General features: G+C 56.3%; 2 protein-coding genes across 7 annotated transcripts in view; one reads left to right on the forward strand and one right to left on the reverse strand.

Annotated features, from left to right (window-relative positions):
* Nucleotides 1–15,227: 15,227 nt before the first annotated feature.
* Nucleotides 15,228–23,550, forward strand: HYI (hydroxypyruvate isomerase (putative)). Its single transcript, XM_005482174.4, has 8 exons — nt 15,228–15,470; nt 15,547–15,658; nt 16,743–16,857; nt 17,004–17,082; nt 17,262–17,311; nt 17,487–17,556; nt 17,729–17,863; nt 18,050–23,550. The coding sequence occupies exons 1-8, from the start codon at nt 15,275–15,277 to the stop codon at nt 18,136–18,138; spliced, it is 846 nt and encodes a 281-aa protein (XP_005482231.2). The 5' UTR covers nt 15,228–15,274; the 3' UTR covers nt 18,139–23,550.
* SZT2 (SZT2 subunit of KICSTOR complex) overlaps nt 18,761–26,623 on the reverse strand; it is a 53,010-nt gene continuing 45,147 nt past the window's right edge. For all 6 annotated transcript variants that reach the window (XM_074545945.1, XM_074545946.1, XM_074545941.1 and 3 more), the window contains exons 64-72: nt 25,393–25,473; nt 24,916–24,990; nt 23,832–24,045; nt 23,372–23,555; nt 22,951–23,073; nt 22,212–22,713; nt 21,776–21,892; nt 21,608–21,676; nt 18,761–19,476 (exon numbers count right to left, since the gene is read on the reverse strand). In XM_074545945.1, coding sequence (XP_074402046.1) covers nt 19,333–19,476; nt 21,608–21,676; nt 21,776–21,892; nt 22,212–22,713; nt 22,951–23,073; nt 23,372–23,555; nt 23,832–24,045; nt 24,916–24,990; nt 25,393–25,473 — 1,509 coding nt within the window. In that variant the 3' untranslated portion in view covers nt 18,761–19,332. The remainder of the gene's footprint in view (nt 19,477–21,607; nt 21,677–21,775; nt 21,893–22,211; nt 22,714–22,950; nt 23,074–23,371; nt 23,556–23,831; nt 24,046–24,915; nt 24,991–25,392; nt 25,474–26,623) is intronic.

Genomic DNA, 26,623 nt, shown 5'->3' on the forward strand with positions numbered 1-26,623 from the left:
ATGCCCCTGCCCCGTGCAAAGGGAGAAACTCCCATTAAAGCACCTCGGTGAAACACGGCCAGCTCTGCCCACAGCCCTCAGCAACTCCACTCCGGGCCCTTGGGGCTGGGTGTGCTCTTGGGGCAGCCCCACAAGGGCAGCTGTGCTGGGATTACCCTCCTACCTGTCCCCTGGGTGGTCCTTACAGCTGTTCCAGGGGCTGCAGATGAGCAGAGGTGATTTTCCAGCTGTGCCTGGGGTGCCTCTCCAGCTCTGCAGGGCTTGAAGGGGGCTCCAGCTGAGCAGGGCTGTTGCAAGGAGATTTCAAGCTGCCCTCAAAAATGCTGGGGAAGAGCCCCACGGCCCCCCACACAGACCAGGTAGAGCCCCAGACGGGTCTCCAGCAGGCAGGAGCGGGGCTGATGCTCGATGCCCAGGGCTGCTCATTTCACTAAGCAGGGAGGGTGCCCGGGCCATGGCCCCGGGGCAGCAGCTGCGTCTCCCGCGTCCTGGCCCCTCGACGACAGGCAGCCCCCGAATCAGCTTCATTAAGAACCATTGATCTGTTTCCTGCTTAATATATTTTTCATTTCCAAATGTTTTTTTCCAGGCTCCACAGCGTTTGCAGCTTGTACCAATTAAGGCAGCACAGAATGAGTGCTGCAGCCCATTAATTAAACTTACAGGGGGAGATTAAGTGCCCACTCCATTCTCCCTGGCAGGTCTCTCTGAGCAACAGGCGTGCTGGGGACGGAGCAAGGCTGAGCACTGCCCTGCTGGTCACCTGCCCTCTGTCCCTGCCGACCTGTCCTGCTCCCACTGGCCGTGCAGCCCCTGCCACGCTCAGCTCCAGCCCCTGGAGGCTTCCCCTGGGTACAGTGTGGGCTGCAGAAGGGCAGGAGCAGAGGGAGTGGGAGCTGCCAGGCCCCCATGGAGCAGGGCTGAGAGCTGGCTCTGCTCAGAACAGGGTGCTGTGCTCAGGGTCTGCATGGTGTGCATGTCTGCATGTCAGTGCCCTCATCCATAGGGCACACGGGGATGCTGCCTTGTCCTGAGCCTGCCAGGGATGGGAGCTCATGCTGGTGGCAGAGCTGTGGCACCCACCTTGTTGTGTTGCTCCTGAGTGGCTTCTGCCCTCCCTGCAGGGCACGGGGACCTGGGCAATTGCATCCCTGCCTTCCACATGCCCCCAGAGAGGCAGCTGTGGGCACAGCCCTGCCCCACGTTCGCAGAGGGGGTCAGGGACCAGCTGTGATTTGCTCAGGTGGATCTCAGGGTCCTGGCAGCCCTCTGCACCCCACCTTTGACAGGGGGTGTCCCTGCCATGCTGCTCCCTCCAGGAGAACACCCTGATGGCCACCCCAGCTCCAGGCACCGGCACCAGCAGCGGGGAGCAGCACACGGTGCTGTCATATGCTGTTGCCATGGAAATGATCACACTGTCGCATGCTGACATCCTCCCACCCAGGGCACCTGTGCAGCCCCTCTGGCACTCACTTTGGTGCTGATAATGCCAGTGGGCAGGTGACCCACAGCCCTGCAGCAGGAGAGAATGTGCCAAGAACTGCAGCTGCAGCAGGGGCAGGTCTGTGGGTGCAGGTAGATCAGCCCAGTGCAGAGGGATCTTGTTGATGAGTCCTCCAGACATTAATTTAGACAAAAGAGGGGAACACAGAGCTGTGCCCAAAACCTGGAGCGTGGCCCAAACCCCCTGTTGGAGGCAGAGCTGCTTTCCCCTGGACAAGGACGGCAAAGAAAAACGGATGGTGCAAAAAGCAAAGACCAAGTGGGGAGATGTTGAACTCAGTGAAATGATGGAGGGTTCATCTGGGGCCATGTCAAAAAGCCAAGAGGGAACCCTCTGTATGTCCCCCATCAGCTCTGTACAACAGACCCAGTGCCTCTGGGCAGGAGCAGAGCCTGGCGGGCACAGACAGCTCCACCAGCAAAGCACCATGGATTTCCCTTCAGATTTCACTTATTGCCACATGACATTTTGATTAAAAACTTGTTTTATGAGGAATTAAGAGGACACAGTAGATGGATTAAAAACCTGCCCATGGACAGATTCCCTACCTAGTCTTGTTAATGGGGAAACTTCAGAGAAAGGCTATGCCAAGGAGAAGCCCTGGGGATTAAAACTATTTACTGTTTGGAGCAACAGGTAATGTAAGTGAAAACTTCCCTGGTGTGTGGAAGATTTGAGAAATGAGGAAGAAGATGGTTTGCTGCAGCATCGCAGCCTGAGGTGCCAGGAAAAACACAGCAGAGCAAGCTGCAACATGAGGTGATGTGCTTAGGTATAGGTTTAATGAGAAATGGGGTGTTTTCCTTCCTGAAACACATTTCTACACAATTCTGTGGGCAGGGCACATTAATCTCTGAGTTTTCTATTTGTTTAGGTTTTTTGCTCCCTGTGAGCAGTTGGTTCTGTGGAAAACCAGCTCCCATCCCTGCTTTGGGGCACCCTGTCTGGCTGTGGGCTCTCCACTCACCTGATATCACCGTGAACACAGGGCAAGGGCAGGATGCACAGGCCTGCTGGGGGCCAGTGGGGCTCAGGAAACCTGCAGCAGGTGGGCTTGGAGCAGGTGACAAGGAATGAATCCAGCCTTGCTCCTGCCCAGGGGCTGCAGGGAATGGCATTGTGTGAAGCAGGGGAAGGGCAGGATGCTGTCTGAGGCTCAGCCCCACCACCAGCTCTGCTCCCAGCAGCCAGGCTGGAAATGCCCCAGGGGGCTGTGGGGTGTGTTTGGGGTGTCCCAGGGCAGGACCAGCATCCCCTGCCTGCACTGACACCAGCACTGGCACAGTGGCACCCACAGCATCACTCGGTGTTTCCCTGCCTCATTGCTTTCCATTTAGCAGTTGCTAGAGAAACTAAAAGTTGCAGTTTGGGGAGCATCTGCATTTTAATTAGTAATTACCAGCAGTGCTGCTCTGGCCCAGCTGTTGCCTAAAAGGTCCCTGCTGCCACTGGGGCTGCCCTGCTGGGGTAGCTGGAGATGCCCTCAGACTGCCTGCCCTGCCCTCTCCCTGTGCCAGCAGGAGGGCAGAGGGTTTGGCATCGATGGTCCCCAGCCAGGGAGGAGGACTTGCTGAGCAGGGCTCTGTGCAAGTGCAGGGGAGTCTCAGTGTCCCAGCTGCATCCCTGCGGGAGGAGAGCATCACTGTGGCATCTGTGGCCACAGCTGTCCTGGTGTGTGCTGCAGCAGCTCCCCGTGCTAATGCCTGCACTCGTCCCTGCTCCTCCACCTGATTAATTCCTCATGTGGTTCCATAAGTGGTGCCGTGGTGCCCAGAGCAGGGAGATCTGCATATCCCCTCTGCCTGAGAAGAGCAGCTTGTCCTGGAGGGAGTGTCCCCAGGCACTGCAATCACCTTCCCTGCTCCCCTCCGGGGTGGTGCCTGCCATCCCCATGCCAGCCCTCCACCCCGTGCCAGCTCTTCTCCTGCAATTCCTGACCCGGGAGGTGGGTGGGGAGGCCAAGGGCAGGATCCCCCTGCAGAGCTCTGCTCCTGGTTGCTTCCATCCCCTCCCCAGCTCACTGGGCCACTGGTTCATTTTAACAAGGCTTTTAGGCTTAAGTGCTGCTTGACATGACTGGGAGAAATTGATATTTTGAGAATGAGCCTGTGAGGGGCCATGAATAATTCACGCTGGGGCGGTTCCGTTCCCATAAACAGGCTGCTAAAAAAGCCAAACCCAGCTCTTAACAGGGAAACAAATTCCCATCCTCCAAAGCCCCAGGCCCCAGCTCAGCCTCTGCTGAATCCTTCATCTCTAGAGAGGGGTTCCTACACGGCAGTGGCAGGGAGGGCAGCTGGCCCCTGTGCCCTTTCTGGAGCATCCTGTGCTGGGAGCTGCTCCTCATGCCAGGATGAGCAGCACAGCCCTGAGGAACCCCACTGGAGTCACTGGTGGCCGTGGCACCGAGGCCATGGGAGCCAGCAGTCATCTGCATGTCACCAGCCTGGTTTAACCCCTGTATTTCATTAGGTTCCTTGTTAAAGGCTACTGTGGGGCTGAGCCCCACTGCAATGAGCCCAAGAGGTGACGCCTGTCACACCAGGGGTGGCTCTGGGAACAGCACACCTCGAACTGCCAGGACAGGCAGCTGGGGATACAGGGCAAGGGCACAGGACAAGGAGCTGTGGGGGAAACTGGGCTCAGACCCTCTGCAAGCACCCTGCTGTCCACCTGAGGGTGTCCCCATGGAGACTTCCAGGACTTGGAGGGCACAGGCTCTCTCTCTGAGCACACAGGAGGATGAGCACCCAGGAGGGCACAGCACTGCCAGTCTGGAGCACAGCATTGGCATAGGAGTGATGGGTTTGAACTGACCGTGGAAGAATTTGAGCTGGAAATTAGAGGCAGTGTCCTCACTGCCAGGGCAGCCAGCCCCAGTATGACCTAAGATGGACAGTCCAGAACAAGCCTGGCTGGAAAGGCAGAGCCAAGGGAGGAAGAAAGGGAGGGAGGAACAGGTGGGTGGGTGGGTGGATGGATGGATGGATGGATGGATGGATGTATTTCATCAAGGCTGCAGCAGCCAGGCATGGAGCCATCCCCAATTCCACATGTCCTTCCTGCATGGTGTGCCCACCCCAGGCCAGCAAGGCTCTGGCACACAGCTGTCAAGAACTTTGTCCTCTGCACCATGGCTGGGGGAACTCTGTGCAACCCAGGAGCATCCCCCACCTGTCTCAGTGCTGCTTTTGGGAGGCTGGCACCCCCTTCCCCATCCAGAGGGGACAGGACAGGACCACTTGCTGCTCCCATCCCTTGCACAGGTCCATTGGGAAGTGCCTCCATGTTCCCTCTGCCAGCTGGTAGCCCTGGTGTGCCAGAGGCACTGTGTGGTGACAGCAGTGTCTGTTTGCTGCCACTGAGGATCCCTCTCTCTCTGGCTGCTCATTTCTGGACATCTTCCAAGTGACAGGGCTGGATGACACTAATCTGGCTGGTTTCACAGTGAGAGCCCATGTGGCTGCCCCACAGTATCTCTGCCAGGGAACTGAAGGCTGCCCAGATTTTCTCAGGGATCCTGGAGCAGCCTGGGGAGGAGGCATCCACAGAGGTGAACATGGGACCAGAGCCAAGCTACCATGACAGTGACCAGGAGTACTGAGGGCTGCCTGGAATGAGCTCAGGAAGAGTTTCCCCCCCACTTCAGACTGCAGGAAGCGTGGACACCATACAGCCCAGCTGTCCACCATCCCTGGGTACACATGAGCTGTACAGGACTCCTTGGCAGTGCTGCCATCCTCACAGATGCTGGTCCTGTCTCCTGCCCAGCTGAGACCCTCGGTCACCAGGATGCTGATGGCTTGTGGGGGGCAATGGTGCACGATAGAGGAAATGCAGCCACCACCGGCGCTCAGTGAGAGGTAAGGGGGACAGTGTGAGCATCTGTCCCCTCCACCCACGGCCGTGGCTGCAGCAGAGCTTTGCAGTCCCTGCACCATCCCACCCGGTCCGGCAGGAGCTTGGCAGGGACTCAGCCGCCCTCAGGCTGGACATGAGGTGAGGAGCAGAGAAAACGCCCAGCCCTCCAGCCATACCCCACACCCCGGGGACAAGGACCCCCAGAGGCTCCGAGCACCGAGCCCGGGGCTGTGCCCGGTCCCCCGGGAGCGCGGGGAGAGCTCCGCCGGCGCCGCGGCTCGGAGCCGGGCAGCGATTAGCGAGGAAGGGCCCTGCGGCGCTGCCGCTGCGCGGGGAGAATTAGCCGTAATAAGTCATGATCATCCCCTGATGACGAGCACTTAATGTGTGCCGGTTCTGCTATCAAAGTGCCTCTTAAACCCCAATCGCCCTGTCGATAGCGATGGCAGCGGCTGATGGATCCCCAGCCGCCCGGCCGCCCGGCCAGGTCGCTCCCGGCATGCCACAGGCAGGAGCATCGATTTCCCACAACTGCAAAGAGGCAAATATTTGAAAAGTGATAAATAAGGGGAGCTGCCGTCTCTGCTGTGCACGTCAGTGCCCGGGATTAAGGCAACGAGGTGAGACTGCCCAATTAAATCCCAATGAAAATGGCTGCAAATTCAATTTTTCCCTTTGCCCATATCCATCCCAAGGGCCGGGTGGGGGGGGGGGGCCGATAACACAGGATTCATCGATTGGCACTGCTGGGAAGAAATCTCTCTGAATTCAATTAGTTGGGAAAACACAAGGGGCATCACAGGGAGCAGGGCTGTGACTGTGCCTTCGTCATACCCCAGGGAATAGAACACCAAGCACCTGCTGCGAGTCACTGGAGGACCACTGGACACAGAGGTGACAGCACCCATGGGTGGCCCACGCTTGGTTTGAAAGCCTTGAGGGTCACCCCAGGTCTGGCACGCCACCAGCATGCGTAGGACATGGTGGCAGCAGTGTGGGGGAATCACACACAGCGCTCCCTCCTGATGGCGACCGACAGGGAACGGCTTGAGTGAAGTAAACTGTGCCCCTGAGCAGTGCTGGGCTAGTGCTGACCTGCACGGAGCACAGCTGGCCCCGGCGGGGACAAGGCTGCGGTGCTCAGCACGTCCCAACAGGCTGGGGAGCTGGAATGCCAGGGCTGGGGGCTGCAGCTGATCCTCAGCCCCTTCTTCCAGAGCTCCAGCACAAAGGGATGACCCTGCCGGGATGAACAGCCATTATGTCTCATCGCCTTGGAAACCAAGAGGCAGATCTGAGGAGCCTCTCAATCTCCTCCTTCTCCTTCTCATTTAGCTGAGCCCCATGGTTAGAGGCCAGAGGGATGTGGGGCTGGGGACAAGCCCAGGCTGTGCAACTGGTGCAGACATGGGGGCTGCCTGTCCCTGCCAGCCCCTGGGCACCCTGCTACCTGCCGCCTTGCTTGGTTTTTCCTCCCTGGGTCTGAGCAGTCCTCCAGTAAGGCACACAGTGCTCAAACTAGCAGTAATGGGGGAGTCTCGCTTCGTCCCACATGGGAGGAACAGGGGGGATATGTGCATTCCAACCAGTCCCTGCCACTGTGGAAAAGAGACTTGTGGTGGTGGGTGAAGAAAAGTCTCCCCAGGCTCAGAGCCATCAGCCTCGCTGGGCTGTGGAGATGGGTTTGCTGGGGCCGTGGGGAGCAGGCACTGGGGACCTTGCAGGGATGGCAGTGTCCCTACAGCCCTATTCCTCTGCCACCCTCCCTGCATGGCAGCCTGCATCACTGGGGACAGAAGACCGAAGGCTGCGGTGGGGGGCTGGGGTGACAGAATGAGAGCTATCGGGACAGAGCACCCCCGTCCTTTGTGGCACAACAAAGCCCCTGCACGGAGCTCAGCCAGCGGCCAGCACCCTCCATCCTCCATCCGGACGGGCAGGCACCGCTCCTGCTCCCCGCGGGTCCGGGACGGGCGCTTGGCTGGACAGGGACGGCAGGACCGGGCTGGGAGGCGCTGGGGCAGATGTGGGCTGCTCTGCCTCGGGAAAGGTGCTTCTGCCTGCTGCAGGCACAGCTGGGAGCGGCTCCAAGCACAGCTGGGACCGGCTCGGGGCTGCCCCAGGACAGACTGAGCGCTGGGGGAGGCGGCGGCACGGCCGGTGAGCAGAGCCCTGCTCCGGCCCTTCCCTGCGTGTCTCCCGAGCGCTGTGGGGAGCAGGAGCACAGCCTGCTGGCGGCCGGCTGCACGGCCCGGCCCGGCTGCGCCTGCCTGCGGCGGGAGGAGACACACGCAGGGCATCCCGAAGAGAACACCCCATGGCCCCATGCAGGACATGGGCACAGCCCGCTCGCTGCAGCCCTGCCAGAGCACCCGTGATGTGCTGACTGCCCCCAGCCCCAGCATGCCCAAAGCACCCCAGGACATGCCAAACCCCCAAGTAAACGGTGAGTGAAGGACTGGAGGGCTCAGCTGCTCAGAGGACAGGATCCCCTTGTAGCAAGTGTGACAATGGCTCCATCCTGGGATTGCACCAGTCACGCACAGCTGGGGCTTACCAAAAGCAGTGGCACTGTGTGTGGGCACAGGGCTGGCATTGCCTCAGCCAGCAGAGAGCAGGGTCAGGACACATCTCTGCCCCCCGCTGCCGTTTGCCTCCAGCCCTGTAGCACCACGTGTCCTGGTAGCCTTCCTCCTCCTCAGCCTCGTCCTCCCTGCAGCCCAGTGACTGTCATGTGAGCCTTCACAGGAGGGGGAGTGGAGGGACAGTGTTGTTGGGGACAGGCTTACCTGGCAGAGGGGTTAGGGGTCACGATGCAGTGCAGAGCTTCTGGAGCCTATCCTGGAGCACTGGGGGGAGGGTAGAAGGAGCTCATGCAGGATCCATGACACAGGCAGGTGGTGGCTGATGTATGTCCCTGCTGCCTGTGCCCTCACACACCCTTCTGCTGAGCCCACAGGAGCAGTAGAGCCCCTCTAGCTGGGCTTCCCCCTCCTGCCTGGAACGTCCTGGAGTGACTCTGCACCCCAAAGCTCCTGGGCCCTGGTCTGAGACTTGATATTCTGCCCACTCCCTTACACACATTGGCAATTAGAGCATAATTGTAATATTTGCATATTCATAACAGCTGAAATTAATCGCATTTGCATAATGGTAATGAAAGGGACTTCATTAATTACCACTTTTTGTGGGGATTTTGCATGTAAGTGGATTCCATTAGGCAGGTTGAGCTGTGGTGGGTGCAATGGTGGGATGGGAGCCGAGTCACAGAACTGGGGATGGAGCTGTGAGGGGCGATGGCATCACTGCCACCCTGCCTGCCCCAGTTCACTGGGCCTCACTGCCAGGCTCAGCTGCGCTGTGGGGACTCGGGCAGTGACTTCCTACCTGTGCCCAAACCTGGTCACTGCTCCTTGTCCTGCTGACACCACACTTGCCTCAGGGACCCTGCTGCAAACAAGGGATTGAGGATGGGAGCAGGGATGGGCACCATGGGCTGTGGAGACACAGAATCTCTCCTGGGGGCACTGCAGGGATGATATCCTGCTCCATGTGCTCAGGAATGACTGCTGACTGCTGGGGTGACTGCTGCCACCAGCCCTGTGCCTGGGGTCCCCTGTGTATGGAGAGAGATGGTGGCTGCTCACAGTAAGCAGGAGAGCCCTCTCTGGCCCCAGTGATACCCAGGGAGAGCTGGGCAGTGGGGCCAGCCAGCGTGAGCAGATGGCTCCCACTGCATCCATCACCCGTCACTGCAGGACCCTTCCCAGGGGATGCACCAGCCTGGAGCCCACAGCACAGCCCTGCTTGGCTGGCGCCCGGGATGGAGGGATGGAGATGTGGGCACAGGAGCAGGATGGGGAGCAGGGCTTTGCTGGCCCAGCCACGCCAGAGCCAAGCAGTAGGTAACCCTACCCAGTGGCCCCTGGGTGCCTGTCCATCCCTGAACACCGTCCTGTGCTTCCCAGCCCACCTGTGTGTGCACGGTCAGTTCAGCCCGTGTGTGCTGGTTCCAGCAGCAGCTGAAATCATCAACACGCACCGGGTTTGGGGGAACGGCTCTGCAATGGTGCTGGGAAGTGACAGGTTTCGGTGTTTCGGTGTTTCGGTTCGGCCCCGGCCATGTGGGCAGCCCTGCTCTGCTCCGGGAGGACGGTCCAGCCGCAGGGCACCGCTGCTCAGCTCCCGATGGGAAGAGGCTTTCCCGGGAGACGGAGCTCGTTGACTCTTTATTGATGACTCTTTCCCTCCTGCACGTCTGGGGAAGAGACCTGCGGAATAAATCAGTGCAAGAGACAGATTATGGCAGCTAAAGACTCCAAATGAGATGATAATTGCCGTAGTAATGACAACGAAGACCTGATGCTGCCGATAAGGAAACATCTCTTCTGCTCTTGCCGGGTGCCCGGGCAGGGGTTTGGCAGGGGTGCAGGGGTGAGTCTGTCCCCAAGGACACCAGGGCCAGGCAGCGCTGCCCTCCCTGTGCCCCGGGCAAGAGCTGGGTGCCCACGGCGAGGGTGGTGGGTGCTGGTCCCCGCAGCGGCAGGGATGAGGGTGTTGGGCCAGGCGAGGAGCCCGGGGTGGGCATCCCTGGCGGGGCTGTTTGGCTGGTTCTCCCGCCGGCTGTGTGTCAGCTCTAATTAGGCAAACTTCTGTATTCATTGCGAGCCCAGCCAGCGGAGAATTCCACAATTGAATTTTAATGCCCTAAAAACACATTACAATCAGCCTGATTAATTAAGAGATGGCTTAACATGGTGACTGGGCTGCAGTGGGCTGTGCTGGGGAGGAGGGCCACGAGGACCGGCTCCTGTGCCCCACGGTGTCAGGCACAGGGCTGAGTGTGCTGGGGCCGGCATTGCTGTGGCTGCTCACTGAGGGGGTCAGAGCCAGGGGCTGCCTGTGCCCTGGACATGCATAGGATCTCTGCACCTGCAGGCAGGGAAGGGCTGAACTCAGCCCCTGGGCACCTGGTCTGCCTTGGCTCAGCCAGGCATGCAGTGGGAGCATCCCCTTCCCACCCTGGGCCTGCTTTCCCCTATCAGGTTGGCCACTGCTGAGCACCTGTTCCCCATGTCCCCACTCTGGGCATGGGGACTGACACTGTGCCATGCCACTGCCATGACCAGGGCACTCCTGGGGGGAACCCGCTTGCTTTTGTTTGGAGTGAACTGCTGGCAAGCTGGCAGGCTCCTATTAATAACTAATAGCTAATAACTAATACATACTATTAATAACTAATGATGAGCTGGGAGGTTCCGATTAATTTGTATCTGCAGTGATTCCCTGGGGTGCCTGCAATGCTGGCTAATGGGCTGCCACTTCCCTCAAGGCAGCTCTGTCCTGCTCCCAAGCCACTGCTTGATGTCACCATGCTGTGCCCAGCCCAACCCAGGCTGTGTCCCCACATATGTCATTGCTTGGGGTGGCCTCACCAGCCCACCTGGACACTGTGGGATGAAGCACCCCCAGGAGAGCCCTTCCCCTGCAGCCCACCATGGGTGCTGGGTAGTGGGAGTGATCCCTGCAGACCCTTTCTGGGTTGAATTCCACAGGGTGCCCTGGTCAGGGAGACGGTTTGGCCAAAGCCCATCCTCCTGCTGTGTAATGAATGGAAAAGGGAGGAATCCATAATCATGATGTAAAGGAGAGGGTGCAACCAGCAGAACATCAATCAGAGGGGAAGTGATAAAGGGAGCCTCTAGACAGGAGGAACTAGCAGTGGAGGGAGGGATGGTGGCAGCGTCATGAGGCCAAACAAAATTTTGGCACGGTGATAAATCCTGGAGCGGCTGGAGCCGCTCGAGCACTAATGATGGGGAGAAAACACCAGCCACGTTTAACAAATATTTCTGCTCTGTATTTGGAGAGAAGCAGGACGACATGCTTGAATTGTACAAGAGTGATGAAACCATCTATTAATTACTGCCAGGAATGTTAAACAACATCTGCCAGCTCAGCGGGCCCAGGCACCGCCCGCCCTGGCCTCCTCCAAGAGCTGGAGGAGAATTTGGCCTCCTCATTAATTTTCTACAAAATCTTGGAATAGCAAGAAAATCCTGGCCAGCTGATGGAGAGCCCACCCATGCTGGGAGCTGCAGGGAGGCAGGGGTGCTCAGTCCTTAACTTGGCTCTGCTGGGATTTATATCATGTTTGCACCAAGTTCAATCCTTCTTGATGAAGAATAGCCATAAGCAGGCAAAGGTTGGGCTTTTGTTTCCCATGACTTGTATACAGATTTTCTGTATCCACGTGTTTTTTGAGACTGCAAGAAAGGTTTGAGCTGGACAACGTGCTCATTAGGGATCCTGGAGGAATCTTTGTCACAGCTTTGGGAGGGACTACCATCTTTCCCTGCATCTCTCATGTGCTGTGCAGTGCCTGGAACCAGACAAATTAAGGGGACAGAAAGGCAGAGGGGATAGGGGAATGGGGGAGATATGGAGGGGCTGGAGGGATGGAGGGGAAGGAGCAGAGGAGGAAGAAGAAATAGAAGAAGAAGGCAAAGATGAAGAAGAGGAAGAGGAGAAAGGTGGTCCAGAATGGGAGGACTCCACAGGACCAGGGCAAGTCCCAGCTGAGGCACAGTCCTGCTGCACCCCATCATTAGCAGCAGAAGGTACCTTCTTGATTTTAGGAGGTGGAAACTGAGCAAGAAGGTGGCTGAAGGGCACAGCGGACCTCAACAGCAGAAAACAGGTGGCTCAGCAGCAGAAAGACACTAATTAACAAATTAACTCTGTACAGTATGCACTGACCAGGGTAAGCAGGGGAGGACTTGACAGAGTGACAATCCCACCAAGGAGTCCCCAGTGGGCACCGGGGCTGACACCTCTCTTCAGTGCCAGGTCCTTGAGTCAAACTAGCACTGGTGCCCATGGCCATGGAAACAAGGAGCAAGGAGGTCCAAGAAATTCAGGTGGGATTCTCAGTAAGGAGGAGAGCTGGGGATGTACATGCAGCCAGCCAGGTCACATCACTCTGCAAAGCCTGTCCCAACACTGGGGAGCTGGGAGGGACATCCCAGCAGGGGTGATGGGCTCAGGGAACATCATGGGGATACACAGGCCTCGGTACACAGCTGGGGAGGAGGGGCTGGGTTGGTGTTGATCCTGTGGAAATGTTTTCCATCTCTTGGCCCCTTTGCATCCTGAGGGCATAGGTTTAAGGAAGACCATCTTTGGTAAAAAATCATGAGATTTAATACAAGCAAAATTCCTGCAGATGCCTCCAAAATAATCCAAAATTATGTGTATTATTTTTCCCAGCCATTTTCTACACATAAAGAGGCTAGAATTTACTCCCTATAAAAGCCAAAATCCAAACATGGCTGCAAAATATTGGGGTGCCTTAGAGGAGAGAAGAAAGCCTGGGGGGAAGGGATGCCTGGGATGCCCCTCCCAGCCTGAGCACTGGATTCCCTCACACAGCCACAGGGTGCAGGGGGAAAGGGACAGGTCTGGGGGTGCCCAGGAGGGATGGGGTAAGAAGTGTCAGTGGGATGGCACCATCCAGACACCCCAGCCCACAGCACCTCATCCCTCATGGCCCCCAGGCTGCCAGCTGAGCCACCTGGAAGCCTGGGACAAGCAGTTAAATACAGAAATGTCAATTTAAATTAAAATATCTTTCATAAAGGAGAAAGATAAAACCTGCCCTACAGCAAAATGAGATGAAAGATTTATGGGGTACTGGGAGGACTGGTGTCCCCACTTCAGTGGGCAGCTTCCACTGTTGGCACCGCAGGGCACCCCAAGGCACTGCCACCTCCCCATCCCAGCCACCACAGAGGCCAGAGCTGGGTCTGCAACGAAATGTCAGCTCGACAATAAAATGTGCAGAAGCTAGGATTTCTTCAGGCTAATAAAACTCCTGGGCAGCAGCAGAGATGCTTGGTACAGAGCTGCCCTCCCTCTCCAGCGCCCCACTTGGCCCCCTCCTCATCTTCCTTGGGGACACAAGGCCCATCTGCCCCCATGCTCCTTGTGCTGGCTCCTCACACAGAGGCTGCTGAGCACAGGCCCCAGCAGCAGCATGAGGCACAGCTCCAGAGCTGTGTGTGCCACGGCAGGGAATAAATCCTCTGCGTCCTGTCAAGGTAAAGTGACAAAACACCGGCCTGCAATGCAGGAACCGCAGTTATAACATGAGAAAATCAATGCAATATATTACCAGAGACATAAAGATGCTATTAATGCTTCAGTGCAGGGCCTTCAGCTTCGCCTGCCATCGCAGGGCAGGTTTACATGAGGGCTCTGTGCATTCCCATCTGGTTGCTCAGGTCACTCATATGCTGGGGCTCAGTTCTGTGTTTATTCACTGACACCCCCACCCAGCAAAGCTTTCCTGCTCCCACACACTGACTCCTGGCCTGGGCTCCAGCTGGAGACGCAGCCAGGGCTGCCGGGGCAATGCACGGCCTCAGTGAATGCCTTTCTGAGGTGCAAGGACCCAGTGAGGCTGCAGCCCCAGGCCAGGCAGGTACCAGCTCTCTTTTTAGGGATTCCAATGACTGTGCAGCTCTGCCATCCACACAGCTGCACTCAGGTGCCTCCTGGAAAAGACTGAAGAGGATGCCAACCGCTGTGCCCCACAGAGTGAGGCCCCAGGACATGTGTAAGGTGCAGCGCTCTGCTGGCATGGCGGCTGCGGGCAGGGAGCAGTCTGTGCCCTGGGGACATGTGTGCTGGAAAAGGAGGAGAGCTGGGAATATACGTGCAGCCAGCCAGGTCACATCACTCTGCAAAGCCTGTCCCAACACCGGGGAGCTGGGAGGGACATCCCAGCAGGGGTGATGGGGCTCAGGGCACAGCCGTCATGGGGATACACTAGTCCTGGTGTATAGCTGAGTTGGTGCTGGATCATGTGGAGAGGCTTTTCATCTCTTGGCCCCTTTGCATCCTGAGGACATGTATGCCACTCCCTGCAATTGACAGTTTGGATTATTACTGAGAAGTTAACTCAAGCCTCTTCTAATTGTTTGGATTATTACTGAGAAGTTAACTCAAGCCTCTTCTCAATCAATAGCTTTAATTGAGTTGAGGCTCCTTAGTGGGTAGGTTCACCACTGTTATTCCCTTCACCGGCACTGACCCCCCACCAAAAACCTGTTGCTGTGTTTGGCCTCTACCCAGGCTGGGCTCCCACAGCAAAGCAAATAACTGGGGCTTGCAGTTGCCTGGGGCTGCAGAGGAGCCGGACCATGCAGGGCTCCCCTGGCACGGGGTAGGAGGCCCCAGGAACAATCTGAAACATTGCGGCCTGCAAAACGTCCACGGCTCATGGTACCCGTTCTGTCATCCACGGCAGAGCCTCCGGGAATGGGCAGGGCAGGACACGCACCCCAGCCGGGCAGCCTGCGAGTGTGCCTGGGGACGGGGAACGGGCACTGGGAGCGCGGGGCTGCCTGCGGGCACCGCCGGGTCACACTCCTGCACGCCCGAGCCACGGCTCTGCAGAACTGGAAATGAACATTTTATGGTAAAATATGCAGAGCATGGGACAAAAGAAGAGAGCGTTTCTCGCATAATGAGACGCTGTCAGAGACGAGCTCCCCAGGAAACCAATTAAGAGGGCGCTTCGCGTGTGTCAGGCCAACACCGGGCAAAACCCCCTTTTCCCAGAGCGGATTCCAGCTCCCCGCGCCCCCAGCACGGCCCTGTCCCGCAGGCCCTCGGGGCAGCCGGTAGCCCCACGCGTGTCACAGGCGGCGTGGGGCCGCTCACCCACGGCCGCGGGCATGTCCCGGAGCCCTCGGCAGCCGCACGCCCGCAGGGCCGAGCCCAGCACTGCCCCCGCCGATAGGGGCTCGCTGCGCTCCGCGGGCGGGCCGCGACAGCCCGGGCGGGACGCGGTGCCCGGAGTGGCCGCGGGAGCACCGCCCCGGCCCGCCCCGCCCCACCGCCATGGCGCTGCGCTTCTCCGCCAACCTCTCATGGCTCTTCCCGGAGCTCCCGGCGCTGCCGGCGCGGCTGGAAGCGGCGGCGGCCGCCGGGTTCGGAGCGGTGGAGGCGGCTTGGCCGGCGGGCTGCCCGGCCCAGGAGCTGCGGGCCGCGGCAGAGCGGGCGCGAGTGCAGATCGCGCTCCTCAACACCCCCCCCGGTACGGCCGCGTCCCGCTGCTCCCCCCGTGCGTGGGCTAGCGAGGACCCTCCGCCGACCCTGCCGCTCTCTCCCAGGGGACCCGGAGGCGGGCGAGCTGGGGCTGGCGGCCGTGCCCGGGCGGCAGGCAGCCTTCCGGCAGGGCCTGGAGGCGGCCGTGCACTACGCCAGGGCTGTGGGCTGCCGCAGGTAGGTGCGAGGCGGGACCCCCGCTCCGGCCGCGCTCCCGGCCCCGCGGCTGCCGGGGGGGTTCCTCTGCTGTCCTCCTGCTCCAGCGCTGGGCCCGAGCAGAGCTGCCCTTTGCCCCGCGGTGCCCGCAGCATCTCCTGCTCGGCTGCGTCGGGACGGAGCCAGCTCGGGGCAGACCCCGCTTTGCGCGGCCGCGGCATCAGCGTGCTCGGACCCAGAGCTGCCAGGCACGAGCCTGACCCTGCCCTTCGCAGCAGAGGCTCTTGTTCCCACCTCCACACAACAGTCCCCAGGATAATCCTCCCTTTTTCCTCCTCAACTGCACGAATCGTTTCCACCAGGACACCACAACAGTTGCTTTGTTGAGGCCACGCTGACTCCAGCACAGCAGAGACACCGTAAAAGATGCAATTAGCCTGGCACAGCTCCCTTCAGCAAACCAACTGGGCCCTTTTATTCCTCTTACTTTGCACCATTCGTTCCTGTTGCAACTCAGTCCAAAGCGCTGTGGAGGGCATGGGCCAGGCACGCTAGAGGCTGCCCAGCCCCATTTACACACTGGTTGCACATTGAAAAAGTTTTTGTTTCTGCTGTGTGCCTTCCCCCCTGAAGATGGCCTGACATTTGAGCTTTTCATAGCAGGGCAGTCCAGCATGGGGCACTGTTCCCTCCCTGGTCACAGCCAGCAAGCAGTAACACCACACATGGGACAGGCCCCTGGCAGAAGCAGCATGTCAGATGCCCAACATGCTGCTTTGGGGCCCCGCCAAGGAGCAAGAGTCCAAGAAAGTTCCAGAGTCAGGGTGAAAGAGCTGAAGGCAGTTAACAAAAGAGAGAAGAAGCAAGGTCTGTGATTTGTCAGGCAAAAGGTTCAAAGTCATCTCTCTGTCTATTGAGGTGGGATAGTGCATATTTGTGTCCTGGCTGGCAGCTCGCTGGCTGCTGTTGTGCCTCCTGGAGGAGAGATGGCTCTTCTTACTCCCTTCTGTGTCTGCTCCCCAGCCTGGCCCCCTTTTCCATCAGCAGAGGAAGGTGTATTAGGTCAGGCCAGTTGCTGCCTGTGATAATCTTTCTGTGCCTGTAGGATTCATGTGATGGCTGGGCGGGTTCCCTTGGGCACAGACCGGGCTGCAGTGGCAGGTGAGATGGAAACCACCTTCATTGAGAATCTCAAATACACTGCTGACCTCCTGTCCCAGGTAAGTGGGGAATGGGTCCTCCTTTGTGTGTGCAGCTCTTAGGATACCCAAGATGGGGAATATCCCACCTGCCTGGCATGGGGAAGTTATGCTTCCTGCTGCAGAGCTGACAGGAGGCTCCGCAGGGTGACATTACTGTGTTACAGGAAGACATGATTGGACTGTTGGAGCCTATCAACAGCCGCATCACTGACCCTCGCTACTATCTCAACACCCCACACCAAGGTAAGCCAGACAACAAGAGTCTCCTTCAGAGGAGAAGGATCTCCAAAGTCTGAAAGGCAAGAGGTTGCCTCACAAGGAGGGAAATGCTGAAGGAGCACAGTTGATAAAGGGCATACTGGGGTTTCTCTGCAAAGCTTCCACCCTGGAGGCGATGGTTTCTCATTTCTTGCCCCCCTTAGCTGCTGCCATCCTGGAGAAAGTGGGACAGCCCAACCTGAAGCTGCAGCTGGTGAGTCAGCATTGAAGCTATCCATGAGAGAAACTTGCACAGGTCCACAAAGAGTTCTGGTGGCCATGGGCTTGTTATATCCTCTTGGGGACACTGGACAGGGACCATAGCACAGCTGTCCTTAACTGCTCACTGCTGACCAGCTGCACCCTCCGTTTTACTCTTTCGCCCCCAGGACCTTTTTCACTGCCAGATCATGGATGGCAATTTGTCACGCAACCTGGAGACGTACTTCCCACTCATCGGTAACACCCTGTGCCCAGACCACTGGGGAGTGGCTTTGACAGGGCCCTCCTACTCCATGTTCTGCTGTAGCTGGCTGGGGGTGTGGGGCTGCTCTTGGGTCACCTTGTCTCATGCCAAAGAAGGCTGCAGGCAGGGCTGCCTTGGGCAGGGCCTCTCCCCTTCCCTCCCTAGGTCACATCCAGATTGCACAGGTGCCAGGGCGGCACGAGCCCGATAGCCCTGGGGAGTTGAACTTCCCCTACATCTTCGAGCTCCTGGAGTCCCTCGGCTACACTGGCTATGTGGGGTGCGAGTATGCTCCAAAGGGTGAGTGGCCTGCAAGTCTGAGCCCCACAGGCAGGGCCAAGCACAGACCAGCTGGCTGGGTACTGCGCAAAGACAGGCAGGTCCTGGGGGCACAGGTAGTGGGTGTAATCCCTACCTGGGGATGAGGGCTCTGTCCTGAACAGAAGCTGCTGCAGCTGCAGCAGGAGACCTTGTCTGTCACTGCAGGAGACACCCTGGAAGGTCTGGGCTGGCTGCGATCCTACTGGGAAAGCCGAGGGCTGCAGCACGGTGGGACCAGCAAGGCAGCCAAGTAAAACGAGAAAACCATGAGAATAAAAGACAAAGCAATGGCTTAACAGAGGAGCACGTGTCTTCTCTAGGACTAGGGGAGTGTGGTGGGTGGGATGATTTCCCAGAATGAGGTTAGGAGCATCTATGTCATTGCCCTTACCGAGGCTCTATTGGGCCAGCCCAAGCTGTTGGACCCTCATCTACGCAAGTACCACCTGTAGCATCTTCAATTTAGTGATGGCCCAGGCACCACTGTAGGTGACTTCAGGTACACAGAAAACTTTAACTTCCAGGCTGCATAGGTTTCCAGGGAGAGGTTTAAGTCTCCCCAATAAGGGGAGCATTCCAGCAGGTGCCTGAAGTTGTGGAAAGAACACTTTGGACTTCCAGGTACTAAAGCTCTCATGGCTGTTGCCAGTGCCCAGCACTGACTCTGCAGCAGGGCTGCAAGTGAAGCAAGCAGTCCCCTCCCAGGCTGTCTGATCCAAGTAGTAGGCTGGGAGCTGCCTGCACATGGATACACAAGGCTGACTGCCTTGCTGCTCTTGCTCTGGAGCAAGTGTAAGATTTCAGAACAAACACAACCTATAGCCACAGCTGCTCTGCATCCTCCACAGGCAGCTTTCCACAGCCTACAGCAACAGAGCAGGGATCTGGTTCAGTTTATTTCACAGATAGATCAATACCTCAAATGTACACCTCCATAAAACCTTCCTGTGATCCAGTTCACCCTTCCTGTCCCATTCATGCTCTCCCAAGGAAAGCAAAAGGCCAGAAGCAGTTGTCCTCACTGCCTAGTCAGGCAGCCCTGCATTCAGGAGTCTTTCCTGTGCAGTGCTGCCCTATGCAGAAGATGGTGCCGTGCATGCTCCTCAGTGCCTTCCCAGCAGGCAGAACTCACCTATGCTTGCCAAAGCCACGTCCCTGAGAGTTGTTCTGCTTCAGCCAGGCTGCAGCAGCCAAGTTCCTGCCCTTGCTGTTTGGTTCAAGGCCATTCAGTATCAAGCCCACTGAAAACAGCACACAAGGGCCATATCAACCAGCCAGTGAGGAGATGCACATCCCCAGGCTCCTGGGCCAGCAGCCACAGGTGCCACTGGCAGTGCTGCCTGCAGTGCCCACACACAGGTCCCCCAGAGAGCCGCTCCTCCCCAGGTCACCATCGCACGGCCGTGCTGAGGTCAGAACAGGCGCTGCTCCAGGACGGGGTGCCGGTGCTAGAGCAGGCCTGTCCACAGGTTGAAGCAGGCAGTGTTGATCACTGACTCCAGGTGATGGTATGTGGACACAAGCTGTGGCAGAGGACTCTCGCTGTTCTGCGGCTGCACTGGGAACGGCTCCCGGAAAACCACAGTCAGGCTCTGCCAAGAGGGAGGAGAGGGTCAGGGGACAGGATGCAGACAAGCACTGTGCAATCCCTAGCCCTGGTGCGTGGACGTTTTTTTGGCAGTGTTAGGCAAACAGTGGGAGAAGTCCCAAAATGCCAGAGGCACTAAACTAGTCCCTCTTCCTGTGACAGAGTCTCCTCCTATTTTTTCTGCTGGAAATTCAGTGCAAGAACTTGCCCATTCTGTCCTAGCTCTCATGCATCTGCAGTTACACTAATCCTGGCAGCAGCCACAGGAGAGGAGGGGATCCTACTGCCTCCACAATAACAGGCGCTTCCAGGGAAATTAGAGGGAAATTTCTTCTTCTAAGGGAAAGAGTAGGAGTGCAACAAATGGGGAAGGGAAGGAGATTAAATGTAATAACTGCAATCCTAAAAATAAATGCTGCCTGCTCTACTCTGACTAGTGACTGTACTGAAAAGGCAGGGCAAAGGCAGAGAGGAACAGGGAGCAGGGAGAGGTTGCAGGAGCTGAAGCAGAACAAAAATGTGACTCAGTGCACTCAGATCAGCGTCACGGAGGCAAGACGCAGGGACAGGATGTTCTCCAGAGTTGAAATGCAGCACATCCAGTAGCCAGGGTCCCTTACAAACTGGTAAAGCCAAGAGAAGAGCTGTGTAACTACAAAACAGCAAACGTACCACCATCATTTAGGAGGAGAAAGGAAGTTATTTGTGAGCCCAGCTCCAGCAGCATGCAAGGTTTTAGAGCAGAGTGGGGGAGACAGAACCATGAGGGAAATGCAGCTCAGTGTTACCAAAGTGATGTGCTAACACTAAAATTCACTTTGATAAGGCAATATTATAGACAAAGGAATCATGGTACATCTTATCTGAGATTCAGGATGGATTTGATGTGGTGTCACATGGGAAATTTAGGTAAGCTGAAAAGATAGCAATTAACTCAAAAATTATAAGATGAAAACATGGCAATGCTGAAAGGAGAAATGGAGAGAGGTTACAGATAGAGTTCCTTCAGGACAGGTTTTGGGACTCACGTTGCCTAGTACTTTAACAAGTCTGGTACAAAGATGAGAAGTATGCTGATAAAATTTGAGGCTAATACAAAAGACAATTGGGATAATGCAAAAAAAAAAAAAACCACCAAAACCCTGAGAGAGTTTTGAGAGGCCACAAGAATGGGATGAATGCTAAGCACAAAATACAATGCTATGAAAACAAAGGATTTCTGTTACAAAATGAGAGTCACTGGGAGAGGGAAGGAGGTTCTGGGTTTATCATATCAATGACCACAAGGTGACACTATGATCATCAGGTGGCAGGAGGCACTGAGCAGCCTTTCAGCAAGCATGATCTCTTCTGTCTCCCCTACCTGCTTTTCAGATGGAGCATGATTTCTTTTATACAGCATCAGTTACTCTGCAGTCTCTGCAGAAGCCTTATTGTGGACTGAAGCATCTTGTAGATCCCCTGCTCTCACATAGAGCTGCATTCCCTGTGACCTATCCTGTACCCTGCCTGGGAGCACAACTGAAATCAAAGTATTTTTTCCCTCAAGTTCAGTGAAGACAAAGGCCCTTGCAGGTTTGCTAGGACCCTTCCTCTCTGCCCAGACAGGAGCAGCCCACAGCACTGGTGACCCGTCCCAGCCAGAGTCAGTATGATCTGACTTTGGACTGAATACAGAAGGACTGCTTAGCCTGGATAGAGAGACAGCTGAGAAAATGATCCAAAAGCAACCCTGTGAAGGAAAAGAGGATCAAGTGTTCACTCTTTTCTAATACAAGAACAAAGGAACATCACATGGAAAGAACAGTAAGAGTTTCAAAAATAAGCCAAGGAACTTCCCCTAGACTGCAGCTGCCTTACAGAGCTGCAAGTCAGGGGAAATCATGGGTGCCAGAAATTAACCAAAGGAAATTAAGCTGTGGAGGGCTATTAAATACATGCAAAGGCCACTTCTAGCTCAGGATGGGCCTAAACTATAGATTTTCAGATGCTGGGACGGTATTTAGGAGAAGCATTACAAGCTTCTTGACCTGGTTGTGTTCTCATGCACACCTGCCCTTGGCCACTGCTGGATCAATCTAGACAGATTCCTGGCCTGAGCCCACATAGCTGTTGTTCTGTTCCCAAGGACTCACCGTTTTTCCTGAATGAGAATCAAGAAACACAAGAACAAAGCAATCTGTGAACTTCTGGTTGAGCACAACCTGTCAGGAGAGTCACAGAGCATGTTAGAAAGGAGCCAGTACACAACCAGGACAAGGACACAGGGACAGGCTGCAGGTGGACAATGGGCTGTGTCTTACCAGATACTGGGTGCCGGTTTCAGCATTGTGGAAGTGCCGACAGCTCTGGGGAAAGCGGCTCAACAGCACCTTGATGAGGCTCTGGTACCAGGAGACTGTCATGGTGAGGAAGCATTCCTGAAGGCATAGAAAAGGCCTGATCTTCAGCCTCCCTCTAGCTATGGCACCAGCAGCCATAATGCTATAACAGCTTTCAGACCCCAAATCAGATGCAACCTTCACAGCCCACTGAGAATGCTGACTGAGGGCTGTTCACTCTCTATAGGCAGGTCCATGCAGTCTCCCCCTTCCCCTGCCAGTTAGGAGCTGTGTTCCTGCCTCTACCTTCCCACCAAGCAGGAAGAGATGTGCATTGCAGGCCCCTTCACCTGGCACCCCACTCCATCCCCAGAGCAGAACAGCAGCTGCTGTGCTGTGCCCCATCCCTGCTGCTCACCAGCTGGGGGTCGACATCTGCGATGGATTTCCCGTGCACGGCATCAAGCAGCTCCTCCAGCTCCACCAGCGAGAGCTTGCCCAGCTTCAGCTTGTCAGAAGCCAGAGGCTCCAGAAGGAAGAGGCGCTTCCAGAGGTTGTCCCTGCGGCAGTGGCACTTGGCCAGCTGCACCATGCTGCTGAGCTGCTTCTGGGCTGAGGCCACCTCAGAGGCCAGCAGGGGGAAGAGTGGAGAGGTGTAGAAGAGCCCTGGCCCCAGTTTGACCTGCGTGCCCCCCGCATAGAACTCGCCGCTGTCCTCCACATCCTGCCACAGCTCCCGCTCTGCCGACAGCTGCTGGCCCAGGCTTGGCTCTGGCTCCGCTGCCTCCCAGGCCGCCCGGCCCACCACGGGCTCCAGCACCTCCCGCTGCAGGCGCGGCAGCTTCTTGAAGCGGCGCATGTCGGCCGTGAGCCGCGGAAACAGCTCCCGCTGGCTCGTCATGATGACATAGAAACGCAACCTGGGAGCAAGGAGACACTGTGAGCTGGGGAAGGGCTGCTCCCCTCTCAGCTGCACTGCTAATGAACCACAGGCCCCTCTGTCCCCGTCAGAAACAATGCTTCTCTGCCCAGGTTCCCACAGTGATCCTCCCCAGACACCACCAACTCTGCCTGTGCTATTCCACACAGAACCAGTCCCTCCCAGAGCCCTCCTCCCCAGCCAGGAAGCTTTGCTGTCCCTGGCCCCCAGTGCTCACCGGAGCATGCGTCTCTCTGCCTCGCTCTGCTCCTCAAACGGTGCAGCACTGTGGCAAACCAGGAGGGACACATCGAAGTCATCGTGGTGACGCAGCCCTTCAGAATCCTTGTAGGAGCCCGAGCTGGGATAAAAAAGCACATCAGTATGAAGGAAGCCTCACTTTGTTCTCTGATCACAACAGAACTGTCGGACACGGGGAGTTCCACACAGCAGGAGTCCTCAGAAGTGCCATGGGAAATGTCAAATGCAGCTGCACACATACACACCACTATTGGCCATCTCAGAAGGACTGGCCAGAACTGCTGTCTGGCACTGTATAGAACAATCAGCTTTGCTGGCACCTTAGGGCAGTGTCCCCAGGACTGGCAGGTTGCCACCAATCTCCAGCAGCTCGAGGAACTTGCAGCAGATGCAATTACCTGTTCCAAATAGAGACCAGTGCATATTCATTCTGCTCTGTGCCTGGTGTTCCCTTCTTGCTGTCGTTGCCCGTGGCCGGTCGGGCCATGCGCAGGGGTTTCATGTGGTAGGTGTTGGCGTGGTCAGCAATGTAGTTGTACAGCTGGTGTGCAGTGATCATGTTGGTGGGCAGGGCCAGCGTGCCTAGTGGAAAAATACATTGCTATCACAGGAGACACTCTGTGCCTCTTACCTGGGCAGAGCAGTGTCCTCCCATCTACTCCAGGAGACAGAGCAACCAACCTGCCCCTTCCACAACAGGGCAACAAGGACCTTCCTTGGAGCTCAGACCCTCCCATCACCCTCACCCTGTCATCTCCCTGAATACTCCAAAGGTCAGGAAGGTTTATTTGCGAAGGACTTTTGCCAAGTTATGTACTGGTGATCAATCCCAGACTGATCATATATTGATCTACGTACCTTGGAAAACGTGATTACGGCCAAACTTGGGGATGTCAGAGTGATGGGCAATGAAATCCTCCAGGAAGCTGGTGAGATGGTAGCCTTGGCGCAGAGCCATGTGGGAGCCCAGCAGGTACTGGTGGACTATGCGCAGGTGGAAGTCGTAGCTGAACGAGTGCACGTGCATGAGGTCCCGCACCTTGTCACACTCCTCCGTGAAGAGCATAGACAGCTGTGGGGGGACACGGAGTCAAGGCAGGAGTGTTACCAGACACCTCACACCCTCCTGCAAAGCCCTGCTGACAAGGCATGGCTCAGCCAGTGCAGCTGCCCCAGTATCAGAGCAGCCTCATAACACTGCCCCGTGCATGTGCAAGCTTTCCAGGAAAGAATGGCTCAGCAAATCTGCAGACAAGATCCTGGAAGGCTCTAAGCTTAGGAGAGACACTCCTGGCATATCTAAGATCCAGCCTTGCTACAGAGCTCTCTTGGAAAGGACAGTATGGTCATGCATGCCTCCTGTCTCAGACAGCCTGGGGCTGGCCAGCCTCTACACAGACATACAGTGCCCTTGGGAACACACAGGAGACACCCTGACCCTACAAAGGAGAAGGGATCAAGCAGCCCCAGAGTGTTGTAGAGCAAGGCACAGAGGTATAAAGGAACCTTTCCGGTGCAGAAAGTAATATCCTCTAGCAAAAGGCAGGAATCATGTTCACAGATCCCTGTTCCCATTCCACTTCCTTCTTGTTCCAAGGGAAGCAGAGAGCCATGCACTGACTTTCCTTGGAGCAGGCATCTTTGCCAGAATTGCTCCTATTCCTCCCCAGTCTGCTCTGTCTTGCTCCCCAAGCTAGGACAAGAGTCATCCTCTTGCCAAACCTCCCACCCCCTTTCACTGCATTCCAGCTCTGCTCAAGCAGAGCCATGGAGGGCACGTGGCTGCAGAAGGCTCTGTGAAGCTCTGCTTTTCCATGAGGAGGGAGCAGAGGTCTACAGAACTTGCTATGCCTGAAATGCCCACTATGTCCCAGAGATCACTCTTCCCCACGAAGCATCCCCTGACCCTGAGGAGCAGCAGCTGTGCCTGCAGAGCCATTACCTGCGAGTTCACGGACTGGCCCATGGGGATGCGCGAGCACTCCAGCGCGTACTGCTTCACACAGAAATAACAGCCCTGGAGGAGAGAGCACGTGAGCACAGCACAGCCTTGTGCCTCTCCAGGGAAGGAGCACAGCCCTCACGCTTCACACCTGGCCTAGGGCCCAGACACTCCCATCCCACGCTCTGTATCACCTCTTGTCTGAACCAAGCCAGACCAGCTAACGTGGCTGAGCACAGAGCACCCTAACTGGTGCTGAGCTCTTCATTGTCATTCCTCCAGGCAACTCTTACTGCTCTGAGTCCCGCAGAATCATCTCCAGCTGATCCCAATCTTGCAGGACCATGAAAGAAGTGGGCCACAACAAATGAAGAATCACATGTCCATGCTGCACTTCTCATCATTCCCTTTGTCACCTCTGAACACTATCTTTGAAGATACCCTAGAGATCATACTTTGTTTCTTGTGCTTTCTTACCTGGAAGGCCAACTCCATGAGCACAATCCCACCTGGAAGAGCTCTCTGTAGATGGTAGGTGGCAACAGCAGGGCTTGTGCTCTGGGAAGAGAAGGACAAAGCTGAAGAGGTTCTCTGGCTCACAGGGGTGTGAAGCTGCCACAATGCTCTGTGGCAGAAGTGGAAAAAGAGAGGCCTCATCAACTGAGCAATCTCACTGGAGAGAAGAGAGGAGATGGCAGAGCTGACAGTGAAAAGAATCCTAACAAACCTAATAAACAGTCTTTGAGAGAACACACCAGGCACATCAATCCCTTCACCTCCTGCTTGCTCAGGACAAGGTGTCTCTAGAGTGTAGGACACTGAGCCAAGGAACGATAGTGTCCACGGAACCTCACTCCCTGCTGTGGTGTTCCCAGACCATTGTGCCTACCTGATACAGCAGCTATCAGAGACATCCTGTCTCAATTCAGAGTTTAGCTGCCAGCAAATTCATTTGCTCCCTCTTAACTTGCTCAGCAGATTGCTCTCTTCTTGTTTTATCTACAAGGTGTTGTCTTACCCACAGTCCTGCACCAAGATCAGCCAAAGGCAGATGCCAAGAAAGTATCAGAAAAGGGTGAGTAAATGCTACATGCACGCATCATCCCAGGGTGATTCCACAAGCCATAGGTAGTTTCTACTTAGCTAGAGACTCTAGTGGATTCCTCTCCCAGGTACTCACTTATTCAGTCTTGTAAGCTCATGTCCACAAAACTCATGTGTTCACAAAATCTTTTGTGTTCACAAAACCTGCTGCTCAAAGAAACAATCTCCTTAGTTTTAAAACTGGCTCCAAATACTTTCAGTTAATGGTCTTTAGGTGTTGTATTCAATAAGACAGGAAAGGGTCAATCTCTTTCCAGCTTAGCTGCAATATTGTAGAGCTCTGACTTGTTCCTCCCTAGCTGCCACTTCTTTATACATGAGGAACCTCAGCCTGCTCTCAGAGTAGAGCCATTCCAGGCTTATCTTCTCCAACCTCTTTAACTTCTGCATTCATTTCACTCTAACTAAAGATCCTTCTGCCCTAGAGTTGCCCTTAAGCATAGATGCTGAAGGTTCTCTGACAGGTAATACTTCAGAATCTCACCCAAAAGCAGATCCTTGCCCTAGGTCATCCTATTCCTCTTTTGAGCAGCTCCAAGCTGTTACCAGTCTTTTGATTATTTGACCTGGTTCCACCCAATGCCAGGAAAGGGCTCTGAGGCCT

The sequence above is a fragment of the Zonotrichia albicollis genome, chromosome 8 (genome assembly GCF_047830755.1).
Source record: "Zonotrichia albicollis isolate bZonAlb1 chromosome 8, bZonAlb1.hap1, whole genome shotgun sequence".
NCBI classification, from domain to species: Eukaryota; Metazoa; Chordata; class Aves; order Passeriformes; family Passerellidae; genus Zonotrichia; species Zonotrichia albicollis.